The sequence below is a fragment of the Ambystoma mexicanum genome, chromosome 13 (genome assembly GCF_040938575.1).
Source record: "Ambystoma mexicanum isolate Mex_15411 chromosome 13, UKY_AmexF1_1, whole genome shotgun sequence".
Lineage (NCBI taxonomy): Eukaryota > Metazoa > Chordata > Amphibia > Caudata > Ambystomatidae > Ambystoma > Ambystoma mexicanum.
Genome location: NC_090938.1, coordinates 715,874,192 through 715,889,566, shown reverse-complemented (window position 1 = coordinate 715,889,566; position 15,375 = coordinate 715,874,192). Strand labels below are relative to the sequence as shown.

At 48.1% G+C, this 15,375-nt stretch overlaps 1 protein-coding gene across 1 annotated transcript in view; it reads right to left on the bottom strand.

Moving 5' to 3' along the window:
- Positions 1 to 2,111, bottom strand: part of LOC138520507 (E3 ubiquitin-protein ligase TRIM39-like) — a 115,212-nt gene extending 113,101 nt beyond the window's left edge. The window contains exon 1 of the mRNA XM_069632862.1: positions 1,980 to 2,111. Coding sequence (XP_069488963.1) covers positions 1,980 to 2,111 — 132 coding nt within the window. The remainder of the gene's footprint in view (positions 1 to 1,979) is intronic.
- Positions 2,112 to 15,375: the final 13,264 nt, after the last annotated feature.

The following is a 15,375-nucleotide window of genomic DNA, read 5'->3' as shown; positions in this document are numbered from 1 at the left end:
AATCGTTCCCTTATGCAGGTTTGGAGTTTCATGGCCCTCTTATCTGGTAGGAAGACATTCCCCGACCTGTGTAGAAGTATGTCCTGATGTTTTCCAGCTGTGCACAAGGAATCAGTGAAGACTTATTGTAATTCAAGAAACCTCCGTCCTCCAGGAGCCGAGCACCGGCTCTCTGGATGCTCTATCGCCCCGGACAGTAGACTGTGAGTGGATAAGACAATCTTCCTAGTAGAAGTGGACTGGAATCCCATCTGCATGTAAGAGCCTGATTTTATTTTTAAACCTTTATTTTTGTTTTTTTACATAACACCAACTCAGTAAACACAATGCATAGGTTGCGTCCCCGCTCCCCCTTGGCCACCCGCCACCCCCGGCACCTCCTCTCCAGTCATGTAGCTGTCAGTTCCGCCAAGGAGCGATTCAGTTCATTTTTCTCAGACCACGATTCTGTTGGTTTAGCATTCTTGAGGAGCAGGCTCTGGGGACGGGCTTCTCGATGAGTTAGAGTCAGCGGTAGACATCAGATATGCAATGTATGGGGCCCAGATGTCTGGTGGCTTTGCGTGGAGTGGCAGGGTCTTTATGAAGTTTGTCTCCACGTCCTGACTATAAGTCACGTCTTTCAGCCAGTCTTGCAGGTTAGGAGGTGGTCCTCGACCCCAGTTCATTGCGACTCTTCTTCTTGCTAGGACTAGTAGTAGGTCTGTCAGCTTACGGCCGACGGGCAGGAGGTGTTTAGTTAGACCTAGTAGTGCCAGGACCGGGTCCAACTCCAACCGGGTTCCAAGGATTGCAGAGATTTTCTCCAGTACTAGTTCCCAGAAGAGCGCTATGCTTGGGCACGTCCATGCTAAGTGGAGGAAGTCTGCCACTGGAGCTTTACATCTGTCACATGTTGCTGGGGGTCGCTGGCCGTTGCAAATGTAGTTTTGCCGGTGTGCAGTATATTTGGTGAATAAAGTTGAAGTGTATTTGTCTATACCGTGTATTCAGCGAGACCTTTTGTGTTTCATGAGCGATGTACGACCAATCTTCATCTGTTATTGTGATTTGTATGGTTCTTTCCAATCTCTTTTTTGGTGCTTGGGGGGTGGGCGCTATGTCATTCAGTAGTGTTCTATAAATTTCCGATACCAGCCTTCCATTGCCTTGTGATTGGATTACTCTGTGGAGCAGTTGCCACGTCGGTGGCTGTCGAGTGAACATGGGCAGCGTGCTTTGTAGTGTGTGGCGGAGTCTAAAGTATATGAATAAGTCCAGGGCATTATTGTCTCCTTTTTCTCTGGCTTGTTGTGGGGTGATGAATGTGCTCTCGACAAAGAGATCTTCGAGTGTTTTTCTTTGCAGCTTGTCTGTCCAGTTCAGGTAGGTTCTCTCTGTGGTTAGGGGGAGTCCTGTTATGAATCTCGCTGGAATTAAGAGAGAAACCTCGTCTGGATGTTGCTTCTTAATGCGATCCTTTTCCAGATAGTGTATGTAACCTGGACAATGTTAAGCGTATTGTGGGGCACGTGGAGGTTACCCAGAATTAGCGTTCTGAGGAGAAAGGGCATTGCCAGCGCCCGTTCGATCTGAACGTGAGGTCTGATGAAGTCTGTAGCATACCAGTGTACCAGGAATTGGGCTTGGGCGGCCCAGTAGTATCGCTCCGGATAGGGTAATGCCAGGCCTCCCTTCCTCACAGGTTGTATGAGTATAGAGTATGCTACTCTCGCCACTTTGCCGGCCCACACCAAGTCGAGTATTAAGCTTCGGATGCGTTTTAGAAATTGCTGTGGTAGTAGAATAGGGATATTTGTGAAGAGGTATAAAAGCTTGGGAAGGATCACCATCTTCACTAGTGAAACGCGGCCCCACAGTGTGAGTGGGAGGAGTTTCCATCTATCCACTTTACTTTGCAGCATTCCCATCGTTGTTCCGTAGTTGTCCTGCATGACGTCCGCGTGGGATCTGGATAGTGAGATACCGAGGTATCTGACTTTCGATGATTGCCAGTTGAATCCAAAGTCGTCTGCAAATGTTGTTGTGGCCTCAGTTAGGGGGAATATAATGGATTTGGAGAGGTTGATCTTCAGTCCTGAAAAATTGCTGAACTTGATTATTGCTCGCATGATTGGGTTTAAGTTGTCTGCCGGATTGTGTACGAAGAGGGCGATATCATCCGCGTAGAGGGAGACCACCAACCTATGGGGTCTGATTGAGAGGCCTCTCTGTAGATGGCGGGGTCTGACGCCAGGGGTTCCATCACTAACGCAAAGAGGACTGCTGATAGTGGGCAACCTTGTCTGGTTCCTCTTTCTAGTTGTATTTCTAGGGATTTGGTGTTTCCCATGTTGATGATGGAGGTCGGGTCTTTGTACAGCAGTGCTACGAGTTTAAGGTAGTAGGTGCCTAGTCCCATGCGGCGTAGATCCTCAAATAGGAAGGGCCATTCGATCGAGTCGAACGCTTTTTCTGCGTCCAACAATGCAGCTATTGCCTGCGTCTCGGGGTCGAGTGCCGTCATTGCTCCAAACATTCTCCTAATCCCAAAGGAGGTGTTGCGTCCGGGTATGAAGCCATTTTGGTCTGCTATGACTAGGCCTGGCATCAGCGGGAGGAGTCTGGCGGTTAGAATTTTGGCAAGTATTTTATTGTCTAAATTTATCAGAGAGATCGACCTGTATGAGCTGCAGTCTTTGCGTGGCTTTCCTGTTTTGTGCAGCAGGATCATGGTTGATTGCCACAGGGTTGGGGGCAGTGTTCCGGATTCCATTGCCTCCTTGTACATTTGTAGGAGCAGCGGGGCTAGGAGGTGAGCATGGGCCTTGTAGAATTCGCCAGTCAGGCCGTCGGGTCCAGGAGCCTTCGTGTTGGGGAGGTTTTTAATTGCCGTGAGGATTTCCTCAAGGCAGATAGGGGCGTTCAATATCTCTCTCAGCTCGTTGTCTGTCCAATATAGTTCAATATCGTCTAGGTACTGGGAGAGTTCTGCCTGGTTTGCGGTGTATTTGGTGCAGTATAGCTCTTGGTAATATGTGTGAAATTTTTTGATGATTCCTTCTTCTGTGTGGACTAATTCTCCTTGTTGGTTTCTTATCCTTTCCACTAGGGTGGGTTTCCTCTCTGCTGCGATTAGTCGTGCTATTAGGGCGCCAGGTTTCTGGCCTTCACCGTATTGCCGGATTTTGTGGCCTCGGGACAGAAACTTTATTTCTATTTCTGCTGTTGCCCTGAAGTTGTCGAGTTCCCTTTTAAGGGCGGCCAGGGAACTAGGGTCTCTCGATTGGATGTATTTTAGTTCCCATTCTTTCAGTTTGGTTTCGCTGGAGGTTAGTTCCCTACGGATAAGTTTCAATTTGCCCTGTTCTTTCGCTAGGCATACCCCTCTAATGTAGCATTTCATGGTCTCCCAAAGTATGCCAGGGGATGTGACTGATGGTTGATTTATTTCCAGGAAGGCGGTCAGCTCTTTGCGCAATTCATCTGCGAAGACTTGATCTTGTAGGGATCCGGGTTTAAATCTCCATTGTAGTCTGCTTTTCCTGCGGGTGTCTGGGTTGCATTCGAGAGTCACAGTAGAGTGGTCTGATAAGGTCCTCGGGAGGATCCGGCATGGGCCCCATTGGAAGTGTGCCTGGGATGATACTACGAAGTAGTCCAGGCGTGAGTCTGTGTTGTGTACCCATGAGTGGAAAGAGAAGTCTCTGGTTTCCCAGTGGGTGTGTCGCCAGATATCGATCAGATTGTAAGCGTCACAGATTGCTCGAATTTGGAGACTGGCTTTGGACGGCGGAGCCTTGGCACTCTGTGATTTATCTTTGTGGGAGTCAAGTGGTGTGTTGAGGTCGCCTCCCCAGATGATTGTGGCCGACCCCGCGGACTCGAGGTGCGTCATAACCCAGTTGAAATTGTTAGCGCTATCAGTGTTTGGCCATAGGAGTTGACAAGGGCGACTTCTTTTCCTTCCAGTATTCCACGTACGAGAAGTGCTCTACCCTCTGAGTCTTTTTCTGAGGAGATGAATCTAAACTTTACCCTCTTACTTATTAGGATAGCGACTCCCCTCGCGAATGAGGAGTATTATGAGTAGTACCTGTGGCATCCCCAGTCGCGGGCCCAATTGTTCTCATAGCTGGGAAGGAGATGAGTTTCTTGAATCATGGCCACATCTATCTGGTGTCTTCAGAGGTACTGTGATTCTTTTTGAGTTTTATCAGGTTGGTTGCCCCCTTTGATATTCCACATAGCTAGATTAACCATAAATATGTGGTAGTTTCATCCTTCCGGATTTGTTCCTGCTTTTTTGGTGGTTGTGAGTGCTCCAGTCTTTCTGTCTTTTTGTTCAGTGGAGATTGATAGACAGTTTCGTGGCGGAGCTTGGAGTGGCTGGAGCAGGGGCGTTGCTAGGGGGGGGCTAAGGGGGCTATAGCCCCTGATCTTTTGGTTGTAGCCCCGGATAGAATCTCAGGAGCTACAGCCAAAAGACTAGCTAGCCCCGAGTCCCAACAGTTCTGACATCAGCTTAGCCCGGGTCCTTTTCAGACCTAGAAACTCCCCTGGGCTGGAGTCGTATAACCAGAGGTGGCGGCCGGGGGTGATCGGACTTGCTTCCTGTGCTTCTCCATAACTATGTATAATTCCCCTCCCTCAAACGGGCAACCCCCAACTCACCCATAGATGAACCCCCCCTGTTTAATGGTCCCCTTCCCTTCCTTGACGTCCCTTTCTGGGCAACCCCCAACATGCCCGTGTAACTTTGCCCTGGTGATGGGCTTTAACTATGAACTGAACAGTGCTGTGCTAGGGGTGCAGGTGCCTGCCAAGGGCGGGAGCCCCTTTTCATTCATGGGCTGTGTGGAACCATATGTTAATTAAGGCGGCAGTTCTGGGAGAATGGCAGCGTCTATGGTGTCGGGGGTTCGTTCCTGCCCCATCCTCCCCCTCTTGGACCCGGCCGATCGCACAGGGGCTGGCAGCCGATGTTGTCAAGGAATGAGTTTGCATCTTCTGGGGAGGTGAAAAACTGGGTCTTTTCTACATGTAGGATCCTCAGTTTAGCTGGGAATAGCATGGAGTACGGGATATGCTCTGCACGCAGGCGGCGTTTCACACCGGTGAATGCTCTTCTTGCCGCTTTGACCGAGGGTGAGAAGTCGGGAAAAAATTGGATTTTGTCCCCGTCATATTGGAGGTCGCCCTTCTCCCTGGCCAGTTTAAGAATCGTGTTGCATTCTTTAAGGTTCAGAAGTTTCGCAATGATGGGGCGGTGTGGTGCTCCAGGGCTCGGGTGAATGGCTGGGATCCTGTGTGCCCTTTTGACGACAAAGATCTGGGAGAGAGCTGTGGTTCCGAAAAGGTCCCTGCACAATTGTTCGACAAATTCCTCCACCTTTGACGTAGCCTGTTCTCTTATGCCCACTAAGCGGATATTGCTGCGGCGAGCCCGACCCTCCAAATCTTCGTTCTTAGCCACTACCTCTCTCATTTGTCATTCTAGCGCCACTACTTTGGTGGTTAGTGTGGACGTATTATCGTCCAGATCAGAGACCCTTTGTTCTACTGTGTCTAAGCACTCGCCGTGCGTGTCCAGCCTTTGTTGTAGTAGATTTACTTTGGATGATAGAGTGTCCAGCTTGGCGTCGAGATTTCCAATCCCAGTCTTGAGATCCAGGAGGATTTCACGTATGTCGAAGGCTGGAGGTGGTGTTTGGTCGTCTTCAGAAATTGGGTTGGAGGGCTGGGATGCCGGTTGGCCCTCTTGCCTGGGAGTCTTTACTGTTGATCGGTTTCAAATGTCAGATTTCTCTGTGCCTTATCTGATTTACCCATGATGCGTGCTGAGGAGTTGGTGGTTCTTTGAGCGTGGTGTGCGCGGTCGCTGGGGCTCGGGCTGATGGTTTTGGCCAGCGGTAGCTGTCGCTCCAGGGGAGCAGGAGTCGGAGGTAGGGTTAGGTTAGTGTGCCGTGGTTGGATAGCGTTCTTGGACTTGTGGGCCCCTGACCTGTGATTATGCTGCTGAGTGGGCTGTCTCCACGTGTTGCCCAGTACACCGACAGTAGTCGTGATGGGTTTGGGTGCAGCGGGAGTAGCAGGCTGGTCTGTCCCAATGTGTGTGGTTGTGCTCCGTTAGGCGTACTTTACTGGACGTTGCCACCCCCAGGCATGCAGCTAGATAGTATGGTGCTGTTCCAACGTGTCAGGCTCTCTTACCTTATTAGCCTGGGGTGCTACATTGATTCCTGGGTCTGGAGCGGGAAGTTATGAGCGTATTGTGCCTGGGTGGGTTGCCTGGAGAAGGGCTTGCGGTCTGGACGTAACAGCGACTGTGTTGGAGAGGCTGTCTTGCCTCGTGCTGTTCCTCAAACAGAGTCGAGCCAGGTCAGCTCTGTCTGCTGATCATCTGTTTCAGGTGCAGGTATGAAGGGTGGATGAATGGCCGTTGCGGCCGAGTTCTACCCGCTCGGCGAGGTGATACTATGACCGTAGCACAGGGGGTCAGGGAGTTCCCCCTGCTATGGAGGCAGTTCGGCGCTGTTACGGGTGGCCTGTGGCATGAGGGGGTGATCGAGGCAGTGTCCGGGGTGTGCCAATGTTGTTGTAGAGGCTGGGGGGCCGCCAGGCTTGATGGGGATTTCATGGGGGAGCCTCTACGATTCAGGGCTGTGGCACGTTAGTTGTTTGTCTGCCAGGCTGGAAGCAGGGCAGGGCGCGCGCTTTTTGCCTGTTGTTATGCAGTCCGGTTCTCTGGCCATGCCCGTCGCCGGTGTCTCTCTGAGCCGCGGGGGAGGAAGTGGGTGTGCGCGATGTTGCCCCTCGTGTCTCTGCCGTTTCTTCCCCCGCACGGTCGCAGTTTCTGGTGCCGTCTCCCGGCCTCTGGGAGGTGTTGGATTGTGCGGCCTGCCTCGATGGGGTCCAGACACAGCGCCCGACCCCCGTGGGCTCAGCCTCTGGGGCCAGCGGCACCGCGCCGCGGTGGTTGGGCGCTCGCCTGACTGGGCTATATGCTGGAGCCGGATCCCACGGGGGGAAAGAGCACCTTCTCGCTGCCGCTGGTTGTGGCGGGGTTCAGTCGTCTCCGGACCTCGGGATTCTGCTGGGTATGGCTGAGGTAGTGAGGCCGGGCCTGGGAAATGACGGCGCCGGCGTGGTTCGGCCTCCTTGATTGCAGTGTTTGAGGGTTGCCGCGTCCTCAGCAGGGCATCCACTTGTTCACGGCAGCACCGGTCTTGTCTGCCTTTGGTGGATGGTCTCTTTGTTGCCCGGTAGCATACGATTTTCACAGGAATTTCGGGGCTCCACACGGAGCTTTCTAGGAAGCAGCCATCTTGGTCGGCTCACTAGCGCCCTCTAGAGCCTGATTCTTAAGATAAGGACATTAGTAAAGACCCTTGGGGAAGATTTGAGGCCACATGAAAATGCTCTGAAAAGGAACCGACAATGTCACAAACCGAAAAAAGCCCTTGTGGGGGAGTTTCACCAGAATGTGGAAATACACATCCTCCAAGTCCAGGGACAAGAGGAATTCCACTTGGCATATCAGAGACATAATGATCGATGTAATTGTATTAATGAAGGGGTGAGGAGGATTATCACCCAGTGTGGAGCTCCAGTACAGCCAGTGAGCCTGTTTCAGCATATGCTGCTTCCCTATTTTGACCAGCGGGCTGCAGGAGCGCGTTGTTCTTGCATTGATCATGTTTTCAGATACTCTTGCTTTGCACAGTGGTATCCTGCTGAGCCCTGTTACTGCTGCCAACTTTTGCCAGTACCTGTTGGAGTTATAGAGCCCTTGTTGCCACCCCACTAGTCCTTGGCACTGTGCTCGCAGTCCCTTCAATCAATGCTGTCCTTGATGCCCGTCTATAGTTTGTCTGTAGTTTTGTCAATTCTAATCCATAGTTTACTTTATATTGGTCTGTAGTTTTAGTTTCTAGTGTCTTTGGTTTCAGTATGTAATTCAGAGTAGTTCCTTGTTTCCAGCCCACTGTGCCCTGTCTGCAGTTTTAGTCACAGTATCCTTGTTCTTAATCTGCATCAGTTTGCTACTGCGCTCCCATTTTCTTTGCGCTCCCAGCTTTCTTAGCCAGAGCTTTCTTTTGCCTGGTTTCATTATTTCTCTCACGCTGTAGTCTGTCCTTTAGCCCAAGGTCCTATGCTCTATCTTAATCAACGCTTACTTAAAAAAGGGCCTTTCCTAGGTCTTAGCTCTCCTTCTTGTTTTTGATCATTAAAAAATCAGAGCTGCAGGGAGAGTGATTCACAGGAACTCCGGCCAGTGATTCCAGAGAATATGTAGCAATGAGTGTGCGTTTCTCACACTCAACTTGCGCACGGTTTTCTATAACAATTTGACCGCCCTGTAATGAAACCGCCTTGGAACATAACACTTGTTTTGCAGACCTTAATCCGGCCGCCATATAGGAAAATAGATGCCACTGAAGCAATTACGCTGTAGACGGTGTAGTTTTCTCTTCGCACATAAAGCAGCGCACTGGCACGCAACATTTGTACCATTGAGAACAAGTCTCTTTTTTTTAAGCCCTGAGGAAGACCACCGCTGGCCGAAACACTTGTCAGCTGACACATTGAGAATAAATACTCTTTCAACTACAATTACTACTGATGAAGTCTTCATTACAAGGCGGTCACATTGTTATAGCAAACCGTGCACAGGTTGAGAGTGAGAAACGCACACTAATTTCAGTGCTTAGTTAGCCTTTCACTGCTTTTGCTGTGTTGCTCTGTGAAGGTTAGAGTTTCTGTCGGGCCTCACTAGGACATTTTTGTCTGGGGCACTTTCTCCAGTTCCTGAAAATGACTTTTCTCACATTCTGTCATCCATGAAATCTATTTCTTAGCCACTTGGCAGCATTGTGCCTCTTTTTAAAATCTCTTCCTTCCGAGTTCGCCCTTTTCAACTTTTTAATTCTTCTCTTAGACACATTTTTTCCCCTGAGAATTAGAAGTTAAGCTTGATTACTACACTCTTAAAGAAGCCATCTCTGCAGACCTCCATCCTAGCAAATGTTCTGCCCTATTACTAGTTTACTTTTTTTAGGTAACGATCTAGAGAATGCAGTATCACCACAGTTACCAGTACACAAGGTGCAACATCAGCTGTTTTTTCACATCAGTCTGGCTTTAGAGTCCAGCATAGTACCGAAACCACCACTTTATCAGAAGCCCAGAAGATGTCAACCAGAATCTGTAATGGTGGTTCCTGTCTACTTGTCCTTCTCGACATTTCCATGGACTTCGACACAGTGGACCCATGAGGCACTCCTTTTGATTTTATCGCAATGCATGGGTGTTTGGGTCTCAGTTCTTAAGTGATCTCACTCTTTTTTTTGACTTGGTAGATCATAATCTGTCCAGATGGGCTCTTTTTGATCACCGATGTTCCTTGTCCCCTGTATGGTGTCTCAGGATTACATCCTGTCTCCCATCCTGGGTGTGATTGCTCAATTAGAGGCTGACATCAGTATGCAGATGACAAACAATTCTATCTGAAAGTTTTGTCTGAAGACGATGTTTGTCATTTGAGCGATTGCCTGAATTGGATTGAGTCATCAATGTCAGTGGCCCATGTGAAGTTCAATTCTTCCAAGACTGAATTGCTCCTTTGTTCTCCTGGTAACCCTACCGACCAGTGCCAGGGTTTTGGCTAAGGATCGTAAATAGAGATTGAATGCCCCCCCCCCCCCCTCTTCTTTCTTCAGCTCGGCCGCTCGGTTTCTGGTTAGGCAGCAAACTCTCTTTGTCTGCACATGTTAAAAAGAAAACACCATTGGCACTGTGCCAGATTGCTCTTTTACGTCACATCAAAAACTTTATTCCCCCAACCTACTTCGAGCCGTAGTGCAAGCATTGGTTTGATCTCGCATTGATGGAGCAAATACCCTCTTCATGGGAGGCCATAGATGCACTTTAAGACCCCTATGCCCAGCATTTCATCCGGCTGATGCCTTTATCACATGTCCTCAATGTTATTTTCTCTTCATGGGCTCCCTCTCGACTCTTGAATACATTTTAAAATGTGTTGTATCACCTTTGAGGCGGGTTGACTCAATCACACTTCTCATCTTGCCTTTGAATTATTTCCAGGGGGCACATGTGAAATACGCAACCAATCTTTCACCAATTTGGGGATTCCATTGCTCAAGAAATCTCTTACGTCAATCGAGCCTTGGCCTGCATTGCTCTGGGAATCCCTAATGATCTCTCAGTTCCTTTGCGTCTTACGCATACCTATTTTTTTCACAGGGAATTGAAAACTTTTCCTTTTTCCGAGATGTAACTATTGTGTTTTTTCCTGCTATCTTTTACCTATTTAGTATATATATATTCATTTTTTGTTGTTGTTTTATTATGTGCTTTATACACATAAAACAGCATTCATGATACAGCGTTCCGAGTGCTCTCGTGCACGGTTCGGACTTTATCAAAGATCTTAAATGAATAAAGTAAATCTTTTCTCTAGCGTTTGGCTGCTGGGATCCTAGAGCAGGTAATCTTTGCCCCTTCCCTTTGGTTCCGCCTATGTGCCATATTTAGAAACAGTGGGCTAGTTCCTGTTTCGGCAGGCGTTCTCCGTAGGCCCATGCGGGCTATAGTCATGTGAATTCTGAGTCCTAGTTCAGGCCCAGACAGAGAGACCCTCTCATGCCGCTCCTTCCCATGCGTATTCTGTGAGAGCCACTGTAATAGTAATTTGCTCAGAAACATAGCTTCCACTGACTTTGTAGGAAGCCCAGAGACCATTCAGTGTACACCTGGGTTTTTATATTGGCCAGGAATACGCAGACTACAGTTTCCACACGTGATTCTACTTGTGTTACGGGCTGACTTGTGGCACACTGAGGCCATAAAATGGACGTCCTCCATTTTAGAATTGGGCAGCATCTCCTCTATGCCTGCCTGACTCTGGATGGTGCCACACCGGTAGGCCACTTCTTATTTCTTCTGTCGGTATGTTGTATAGACTTTTCCGAAGGACCACAAGCTCGCCTCAATATCGGAGTGGCTCATTTTCAGAGCCTACCATGCATCAGGCTCTGGGGATTGTCTCATTCCGTTCCCTCACTTCCACAAATGTTGACATGCAGCTCCCACAGCCCTCCGACTGGGAGCTTGCAAGATGGGCTCCTCAGATTCCTCAGTTTTTCCCTTTATGATTGTATACCTTATTTTTTTAAATCATGAGAATTTCAGGGAGCTCTGAGGGTCTTAAAACATAAGGCTTTGGATGGAGCGAAGGCTCTGGGGATCCCCCATACATCATCTTCAGGGCCAGCATTGCAGAAAGGGCAGAGGTCTCCAACCCGCGTGTCTTCCATACTGCATCTCCCTGCTTCTCAGCTGTGACCTTGTTAATGTTAAAGGATATTCATACTGTGCACTATGACCACCAGAGTGGTCCCCTGGATTCTGGCGGATCTGAAAGGGAAAGCGGGTGGGGTGGGTTAGTAGGACTGAGCGGGAGAAGAGCAAGGGAGCTGTGATGTGCTGTTGGCAGCATCAGTTCGGTTAACACTGTTCGCTGAGCTTAGGTGTGCTTTTCGGTTGGTTGCCGTCATGTGCTATTGTGCAAGACTATGGGCCTCATCACGAGTTGGGCGGTAACGCCGGCGCTATTAGCGCCGGCGCTAATAGCCCTACTGCCAACCCCCCCGGCGTTATTGACGCTGGATCACGGGTTTGCTGGAACGGTTAGTGCCCATTCCCCATTGGGCCCATTCGGGAATTCCTCATTCCCCATTGGGCCCAATGGGGAAAATTCGCGCTATTACCGCTGGTGGATTTCCTGCCGGCAGTAATAGTGTGAAAATCGGCAAATTTACCACGGATTTTCCCCCAGTTCAGAGCTGGTGGGAAATCCGCCAAGGCTATGATCTGGCGGACCCTTAAATGCAGCGGTAATAGCGCTACCGCCGCATTTAAGGGTTACGGCCAGACTCGTGATGAGGCCCTATGTGTGGTTTGTTTTGTTGTTGCGGTGGTGTTGAAGTGCATGCAGTTTGTTGTGCTTGGGTAAATGGTTGTGCTTGGTTTGCGTATGAGAGGTGTAGGCAGAGAGGTGAGATTTGTAGTAGGGTTGGTTAATGGCATCACTGTCTAGATGTGGTGCATGCTAAATTTCCCAATTCTATCTAGATGTGATGCATGCTAATCTCCAAAATTCTATCTAAATGCGAGTCAAGCTAAACTCCACAATTCTATCTAGATGTGATGCAAGGTTATCTTCACAATTCTATCTAGATTTCATGCAAGATTATCTTCACAGTTCTATCTAGTTGTGACGCAAGTTTATCTTCACAGTTCTATCTAGATATTACACATGCTAATCTCCAAAATTCTATTTAGATGTGATGCATGAGAATCTCCACAATTCTACCTAGATGTGACGCATGCTAATCTCCACAATTCTATCTAGATGTGACGCATGCTAATCTTCAAACTTCTATCTAGATGTGATGCAAGGTTATCTTCACAATTCTATCTAGATGTGACGCAGGATTATTTTCACACTTCTATCTAGATGTGACACATGCTAATCTCCACAATTCTATCTAGATGTGACACATGCTAATCTCCACAATTCTATATAGATGTGATGCAAGGTTATCTTCACAATTCTATCTAGATGTGACGCAGGATTATTTTCACACTTCTATCTAGATGTGACACATGCTAATCTCCACAATTCTATATAGATGTGATGCAAGGTTATCTTCATAATTCTATCTAGATGTGACGCACGATTATCTTTACAGTTCTATCTAGATGTGATGCATGCTAATGTCCAAAATTCTGTCTAGATGTGACACAAGATAATCTTCACAGTTCTATCTAGATTGATGCAAGATTATCAACAGTTCTATCTAGATGTGACGCATGCTAATCTTCACAGTTCTATCCAGATGTGACACATGCTAATCTGCACAGTTCAATCTAGATGTTACGCATGCTAATCTGCACAGTTCTATCTAGATGTGACGCATGCCAATCTTCACAGTTCTATCTAGATGCAATGCATGGCAATCTTCAGTGTTCTATAAAGATGTGAAGCAAGGCTATCTTCACAATTCTATCAAGATGTGTCGCAAGATTATCTTCACAGTTCTATCTAGATGTGAACCAAGGTTATCGTCACAGTTCTATCTAGATGTGACTCAAGATTATCTTTATAGTTCTATCTAGATGTGAGTAAATTCACAATACTATATCATCCATACATGCTCGAATGCAAACTGTTGGTGGCTAACATCATTGTCACGATGCAAAGTGTGGTTAACGTACACAACGAGGCTGGTTGCAGGATGGCTACCTCATACAAGTGTGGTAAATGCTGACTATGGCTGATAGACAGAGTGCCTGGGGGAGTACGATAATTGGTGATGCTGCAGGTGGGTAGTCAGAGGGCTATCCAGAATGGCTAGCTAACATAATGGCTCAGGAGGATAGCTCAAGGTCAAAGTGCTCGCCTTGGAAGCAAGACGACACAGAGCAACACAGGTACGATCCCTGTGTCCACGCTTAGAAACCTCTGGGTATTAAGCGTGTTAAAAATAACCTATCATATCATATCAAACTTTAGTGCAGGATATGATCACCAACCCAATAGCAGGCCCTGTGCATCATAGTAAGGCCACTACGCACCAAGAGCCATGTGGCAGCCCAAAGGGGAGCAGTAATGGTTGTTCTCCCTGTCTGGACCAGAAGTGAGATATTGCTAACTGGCACAGTTATGACACAGTTCGCCTAGATGAGAGAGGTGGATAAGCTACACAGTCTCCCTAGTTGTGGTGGGCTAACACAGTGTGTCTGTATGCAAGCTTTAGGGTGAAGTAGGAGTAAGAGATGGGGGGCAGTTTTGTGGGCCTTTGTTGGCCATCTTACAGTCTCTTGTATACCATCTTCTCTTGCACTTTAGGGTACCAGCCCCACTCGAGACTCTACAATGACACTCCTTATATTCTCTGCCCAGAAGAGCTAAAAGAGTTGTTTTGGTGAATAAATGAACGAACGGTTAATTGTATACAATGTACGACTGGGGTACTTGTCTCAAGGAGGGGAAGGCCCCTCATAGTTGAGGGCTTCACGGAAGATGGGAAATGGGTGAAAGTCATTAGGGGGAAGGGCAGAGGAAAATCACATGTTTGTTGGGCTTCCACACTGGGAGATGTACATTCTTAACAACGCACCAGTGCTGAACAGTAAAGCACCCGGTCAGAAAGGCAAGCAATAGTGCCATTATGCCTGCCAGAACAGAGTCAAAACAGTATATGAACATGCCAGACAAAAAGAACCACAACGCCCCAACATCTTGGGACCACAGTAGCAGCAATAAAAAACTGTAGGGGTGCCATCAAAAACACATTGAAAAACATGCTAACCAATCACACAGCCATACTATTAAGAACACATACATTAAAGCCCTAAACCGAAGGCAGACCCCGTAGCTAGCAAGAGCGGGAAGGAAGAAGAGGGCACGCTAAGCCCGAGGCAGGGGGTAGGCGTGACACCCCAGTCCAAAGGGGGAAAACCCACAATGGTTGAGGAAACAAGAATGTGAGGTGGCGCTGAGGAGAGCCAAGTCCAGAGCAGTAGTAGAGAGGTGTTCTTGAAAATGGAAATCTGGACCGCGGTAGAGGATGGAGATAAGGCTCTCCTCAACTCCTCTGTGAAAACTAGGATAAACAAACCCGGCTGGCTCTGTGATGAAGTCAACAAGAAACTCCTCCTATTTCAGCAACTTGTGACAAAGACACAGCACTGACTACAGGTGTTGTACCAAGAGTGGGGGTGATCATATCCCAGCAGCAACCGAATCTAAGCTGGATGACTTTTGAGGTGCTCAGGAGGATACTTGTGTACAGGCGCGTTATACATACCATATCATATATCATAGCTCAGGGACAACGAGCAACACAGGTTCGATCCCTGTATCCGCGCTTAGAAACCTCTGGGTATTAAGCGTGTTATAAAAACCCAATTATAATATATACTTATAATATAAATATGGAGAGTGAGTGACGAGGAAGTGCCCCGAAATCTTATGAATCATTTAAGGAGACTCTTGAGAGTGGACACCTTTTCTGTAAACTGGAACTTTGGGAGTGGGAAATCTGTCCTCCAAAGTGTGCGGAGGCAAGTCTTGTGTTTGGTCCCAATGGAGTCGGGATGGAGAATCCATCCTGGCCATTCCCAAGAGATCAGCATTTTGTTTGGGCTGTTATTGATTTAGAAGCAAGTCTTTGGAAGGGCCTTCAAGTTGAGGCAGAAGGGCCAGCCTTTGAGGACCTTAAGAATAAGGGTGGATTTCCCCCCAGCTCCACCCTAATCCCAGCTCCCTTCTTATCATACCTCTTTTAATCATCCTGGTCTGCGCCG